The 6,732-nt window shown below is 39.9% G+C and overlaps 1 protein-coding gene across 1 annotated transcript in view; it reads left to right on the top strand.

Annotated features, from left to right (window-relative positions):
• Window positions 1-5: 5 nt before the first annotated feature.
• Window positions 6-6,732, top strand: part of ABHD17C (abhydrolase domain containing 17C) — a gene marked incomplete at its 5' end in the record, with an annotated part of 28,884 nt that continues 22,157 nt past the window's right edge. Inside the window, one exon of the mRNA XM_010020506.1 lies at window positions 6-397. Within this exon, the coding sequence (XP_010018808.1) occupies window positions 6-397 (392 nt within the window). The remainder of the gene's footprint in view (window positions 398-6,732) is intronic.

Genomic DNA, 6,732 nt, shown 5'->3' on the forward strand with positions numbered 1-6,732 from the left:
AGCCTGAGCAGCAGCAGGAGGCTGGGGCAGCAGCCGGGGCAGGGACCCCGACGGGATCAGGCACCTGCAGTCTGCACTTGAGTGAGCGGGCGGACTGGCAGTATTCACAGCGGGAACTGGATGCCGTGGAAGTGTTCTTCTCCCGCACGGCTCGAGATAACAGGCTGGGCTGCATGTTCGTACGTTGTGCCCCCACTGGCCGGTACACCCTGCTCTTCTCACATGGTAATGCTGTGGACCTGGGCCAGATGTGCAGCTTCTATATTGGCCTTGGCTCCCGCATCAACTGCAACGTCTTCTCTTATGACTACTCTGGCTACGGGGTGAGCACCGGCAAGCCCTCTGAGAAAAACCTGTACGCAGACATCGATGCAGCCTGGCAGGCCCTCAGGACAAGGTAAATGGTATCGGGGGCAAGGTATTTCTGTATCTGTTTAATCCTAATAAGTCCAATGTCAGCGCAGTTGACCTGTTGAGAAGTGGAGGGGAATGGGTTTGTAGATGGTTTGAGTCATTTCAATGGCCTCACCAGATGTTCTATCAACAGCTACAGTGCGATCTGTTCGTTGGCTTCATTTGTTAAAAGGACGTGCAAACCTTCATTCTTGTTTTTTTTCCTAGCTTTAGGGGTTTATTCAGCTGTATTATGTGTTAGCCATTGCTTCACTGCTAAAAGTCTCCATTTTGAGCAGGAGATACTGCACTGGTTGCAGTTTGAGCTTGCAGCGTACAAAAAACCCCTTTTGTTTGAGACTTGCTCACCATGGTCTATGCTTAGAGGTAACCCAGTGGAGCCAAAGCTTTGACTGAATTTGGCGGTAGTCTAGGTTAGAGCTTACTGAGGAACTGCTGGTGTTCTGTGATGCATCTGGGGTTTCACACATGCTCACACGACATAGACGTCTTTCAGACAACTGTTATCAAATTGGGTATGGTAGCAGGGTGGAAGGAAAGAAAGTGTTGACAGGTGGAAGTAGAGCTGGGGATTCTGCCAGGAGGAGGTGCTGAAGTAGGTGGCATCCAAAGGGGTGGAGCAGCAATGAGACAGCTCTGGCAAGGCGGCATAGCCAGTAGAAACAAGGAGGCTGTGGCTTATAGGAAATCCCAAGCAGCTATGCTGCCCCTGGCTCCTTGCTACCATTGATTGCCATCCATGGGCCTCTGTTGCCTCTTCTATCCACAGAAACCATGAGCTCCTCTTGCTGTTGCATAAGTGGGTCTTAAAGTAGGACCTTGCAGAACATCTTTCGAAAGAGAGGGCTTTAAAAAGCTTAAATTGTTGTAGTAGGGCGGGAGAAATGAACAATGGAGGTTTTCTGTTCTTGGCTCTGGGGTTGCGTAGATGAACTTGGCTTACATGAAATGAGTATTTAATGTCTATCTTAGGGATACGTGCCAGCTTCAAAAATAGTGACAAGAGTTGTTACTAATTTAGATAATTGGCTTTTCAAGGATCTGGGGATTGGTCAGTCATGGAGTCCAACGTCAAGAGCATGGGGAAGAAAGGTGTAGGGGGAAGTTACCCTTTTGTAGCAAGTGTTCTGTCTGGTGAGCAAACCAGGTGCTGGGTTCATTTTCCAGTTCACTCTCTCCTAAAAAAATTTCTTGTATATAAATAAGGAAAGGAAATAATTTTAATATGCTCTATGCAGAATAAATTATTAAATGCCACTATTCCACATATGGATTATGTAAATAATGTCTAAGGGAAGAACAGTGCTATGTCTGATCCAAGCCTAGTTAATGTTCGTCCTCTAGTTCCTGTGTTTTCTCTCTGTTTCTCTTCATATTTAGTTGATTATGTTTTTTCATGGAGACCTTCTAGAGCTCTGGAAAAGTGCTTTCACATCTGCCTGGAAGTGCTCCTGTCTTGTGCTTAGTACATGTTTAAGATCTACACAGATCCAGAAATAAGAGGTTCCTTCACATAAGTCTTTTGAGAAGCCTCACCCAGTAGATGATGCCAACACGTGCCCAGTTAGGGTTCCTTTTATTAAAGTGTGACTGGAGAAGTTTATAGTTTTACATTAGAGCCTTTTCCGTGGTTTATACATGATCTAGGTTTTGCTTTCCTCCTTAAATTGAGGGATTGAAGTTCATCAACTTTTACTTTGTGATGTTTGTATATCTCATGTGTTAGTGCTACCTTGAGAGTACTGTTAGAGAAGTTGTGTTATTATTGGTTAGATTTGCAGGAGCCAAAGGAAATATTACAGTATTTTAAGTGCCTAGTAAAGAAATCAGTTGCTGTAAAATGTAAGCTTAGAAGAACCCAAAAAAGTTAATTGATTCTGTCTGTTAACAGATGATACGTCTTTTGAACAGGTATGAGCCAACACAGTAGTCTTTCTGCTGATGAGTTCTCTAAGCAGTAGTGTGAACTTTGACCACTTCTTAGACCTTTCTAATAAGTCCAGGTGGCTTGCAATTAAGTGAAATACTCTGCTGTAAAAATTCAAGTCTGCCTTTTGAGATAAAATGTCATATTATACCCCTTCTGCTGCAGTAGTTCACTGGTAGCTTCCAAGAGTTTGTGTATACTTTCATTCTTAATGCAAATTCCTAACATTTGGCCTGTAGTCATATGGTAGTGAACTGTAATGCAGAGTTGAAGTCTTAAAATAGAGGTTCACTATGCCATCAAAAGCATTTAGTCATCTGTGCTAAGTTCTGTGGGAAGCTGTTGCTCTTCTGAATCCACCAGACGTTCCACATGGCAGCAGGAAGGAATTATTAAAATGTTGGAAGTCTGAGATTCTTTCCTTCTTTTTTTTTGTGTTTTGGGTTGTGTTTTTGTTTTTAAATCATGCCTGTGAAGTACCACTGATACTTACAAACATTAATTTATCAGTGGATTTTGAAAGTTGCAGTAATTGACCCTACAAAAAGAGATTGCTGCCAAACTTTAGAAATGATGGGGAGCTGCCTGTGGTTGCAAATATAGATGCAAATTTTGAGTGTATATTTTCAAGGTACTGAAATGCGGATCTTGCCATCCCATACACGTTTAGGTATCAAAGCTTACATAACAGATGATAATAAAACTCTCTTGCAAACAGTGGATGGAAAATAGTGACTTATTGTTTGTTTTCAATTACCTGTCTTTGGAGAATCTGTCAACGTACTCTTTTAGTCTTTGTCAAGAGTAACTTATTTTCCTTAGTTCTAATTAAATGAGTATCTCTTCTCGTGAATGAAGTATACTCTTAAATCATAATTTTACTAATTATTTAGCTTGAATGCTGTCTTTCAGCATCTTCATCAGGTGAAGATGTTGATGTATAATTTTATTCCCTTGAAATGAGTTTTTATAGATGTTCCTTCAGAGGTCTAACTGTAGCATTGGTTGTTCTAGTTCCAATATCAACTACTAATTGGTAATTAATTTGGGCTTTTAAATATATTTATTTCCACTTGATGAACAATTTTCCATCTGGTATCTAAATGTTTCTGAAAGAGAATTTTGTGTTTCATTGCTTCAGATGACATTTTTTGTGCATGTGTTATTTTAGGCAGGTTGGTCTGGTTTTCTTCTGTTTGTTCCAAAGGCAGAATCAGATTGAAAAGAAGCTGTATTGGACTTTGTCTTCTGTCATGGTCCATATGGTTTTAAGTTGCTGCTTTCTATTCGGATGTGATTAACTCTTATCCTGATATCTGACTGACTTAGTGTAACATCTGCACAGACTGACTTGATTGTTGTCCTCCCCCCTCTTTCCTGAATTCCACATGGGAAGGTTGAACTTTTGAACATGTTTACATTAAGACAATGTACAGTACTTAAAAACAGGATACACACTTCGGGTCTGGGTACAGTGCGTAAGCACAAAACCGTGACTGCTTTGTTGACTGCATGCTATTTATATTAAAATCAATTTGTATGTTCTCTAAAAATTTGGGGCAGCTTTGTGAAATGTTTTAAAACCCCAGTCAAATGAAAGAAGGTACTGCTACCCCACTCTCTGTGCTTCTGTAGTAAAGTATCAGAGAGGAGATCCTAATACTGGTTTTGGATATTGAATGGAGGAGAAGAAAATAGAGTTAATAGATGAGGAAGAGCTGTTCTTCTTGCATTTAACAAAATACAGCTAGATGCTTTTTCATGGTACACCATATAAGCTAGTATCTTTTTTTTTCTCCTGTTTAAGCTTTTGATAAATGATGCTATTGCAGTGTATAAATCCCTCATTCTCAAAATGAACATTTGTATTTGTCTTTCAGTTGATAGGAAAGCATTGGTTCACTTCTATTTTTCATTATGCTTCTTGGCATGATGAAAGGAATTGGATTGTGAAATGGCATAGTAAAATGCAAGGGCTTTTGATCAGTGGATGGCAGATAATTTAGAATGTTTAAATAGTTTGGTTTTTTTTTTTTAAACTTTCCCCCCAGATTTAATGTAGAAAAAACAAACCCCAAACCTTTTGTTTATATATGAATTTTATTATTTGTGGTGCTGATGATCGGTCTTTTCATATTGCTGTTTCCTTTGCAGGAGTTGGTGTAAAAATATTACAGGTTTCATTGGAGTAAAATTAGGAAACACGCCTAATTGGATTAGAGTGATAACTAATCTTCTGAGGTTATGTCAGTTTAATTCGTCTCCATTCTGGTTTGCTGCAGTGGTTACAGCTTCTAGGTGAATAATAGCTTCAGGTTGTTCTACCTTAATTTGTCAAAATACTTAATTTGTACTTTAATTTTCTTTGCTACAGAATCTTCTTTCGCTAGCACTGTATTTCTGTGCATAATCTAACCTGAGTTCTTTAGATTAAATACTTAGAGGGTTTGGTAAGAACTTACCAACTAAATTCCTGATTTGGCCAAAGGCAGTGCTTGGCAGAGTCATGATAAACAATACAGGAGTAATAGGGTTCTCCTTGTTGATGGTTCATCACCTGGTAGATTTTTCTGTCATTGACTTTGATAGGGTATTTCCCACTTCCAGTTTCTTACTAATGTTGCTACAGTGTCTGCAAAGGATTGTTTAAAGAGACTGTTCACTAAATCTTAACTTACTCCACCTGCCACGGTCAGTACGTCACGAAAAACTGCATACAACTTTGCCCAAAAATAGAAACACACAGAATAGTCTTCCGTTGTTTATGCAGTGAGCAGAGATTAAATCAGATGATGAGCATCGCAGGGACAAATACCAACAACTGTTTAAAACAGGTGCTCTGATGTTCAAAGTTATTCAAAATGTTAGTGAGCTTTGGCATGGTATTACATAGTTCAGTCACTGAAGTAAAAGTGGTTTTGTTAAATGTTTCCCTATTTCTGTCAGGACTGCGAGATCAAAGCTTGTTTTTCTAAGAAATAAAAAAGATGATTTTTCCTTGTCAAGAATGTTTTGCAACTGGTGTTATTTGGGAAGAAAAATAAGCTGCCAAAGAGCCTTTGGCTAGGAACACTTGTTATCCTGGGTGTAGACAGTCCTGAAATTTAGCTGCCTGAACTGGAGATGTTGGTTTACCCTGCTGTACAAAGGTTGTAGGACCTGGTGCTCACCATCGTTAGAGCATTCACCATGAAAGTTTCTAGGCAAACGTGTTAAATCCTACGTGCTGAAAGAGCTAAAGGTTTCCGTCCGCTTTTTAGCGCTAAGTTGCATGAAGCATACAAGAAAGAGAAAGGCAGCTCTTTCCCATGGATAGAGAAGTGGGTCACCTCTTGAGACTGAGCTGATGGTTGTTACATGCTGGCTGTTTGACTTGTGCATGTTGCTGGCAGCACTTAGGTTTGTTCTGTTGGTTCCTAACAACGGAGCATGAGCTGGACTGTGTAAACCACAATGTTTTTGCTCTGAAGCCAGGGTCAGTCTCCAGTGTATTGCAACCTTAAAGGCAAAAAATCCCTCCAAAATTCAGCCTTTATCCTTTGTTACTCTCCAAGTTTGGTGTGTTTCTAAGTGGTGGGGTAAGTTTACACTAGCTCTTTACTTGTGAGCATAAGGGAAAAGAGCAAAGAGAAAAAACAATTAGCAGAGAACATTTCAAGCTATGAAAGGGGGTTATCTGCCAGCAGCTGGTTTTCTGGGGAAAACTGACACTTCTGGACCAAATGGGTATTTTTTTTTTTTATATTGAATGATGGAAATGGGTTCTTTCTTCATCATGTGATGCTTCCTCACCTGGACATAGACTAGTACAAAGGCAGTGCCAAGCATCTAGTTCTGTAGCATATGTTTGAATTTCGTATTTCATTTTGTTACAACATTTGCCTGGTGGAGACTGCAATGTGATTGTAGTAACTTTTAAACCCTGACCCAAAAACAGTTTTGAGCAGAAATTAGTTCTTCAGGTACATTCTGAGTTGCCTTTAAAGCCAACCATCTCAAAATTGTGTAGCACTAATAAACTAAGTGAAGAAATATCATAGCCCTTTTTTATCCCTAAAGCCAGTAATAAATTTGATGAATAACTAGCACTCCCTTCTGCCCTCCCTCACAAATATAAATCAGTTATAAGGCTGCATTGGAAGCAGTTGAAATGAGTTGTAAAATAAGTTGCAGATGTGTTGTATCTAACACACCTGTGCACATACAGGCTTGCTTTTGCCAATTGCTCCCTAAAAAGGGCAGAAATCTTTCTCTGCTGGAAAGGAGATAGTTTCAGTTGCCACTGCACTTGAGAAAAGTTGAAGGCACTTACCTGTGTGCAAGAGGAGGAGTTCCTTGTGGTCTTGCATGCTCAGCCTGACAACTGATGATGAAGCTGAATTTCATTCCTG

This window comes from Nestor notabilis, unplaced genomic scaffold (genome assembly GCF_000696875.1).
Source record: "Nestor notabilis isolate BGI_N333 unplaced genomic scaffold, ASM69687v1 scaffold15678, whole genome shotgun sequence".
Lineage (NCBI taxonomy): Eukaryota > Metazoa > Chordata > Aves > Psittaciformes > Psittacidae > Nestor > Nestor notabilis.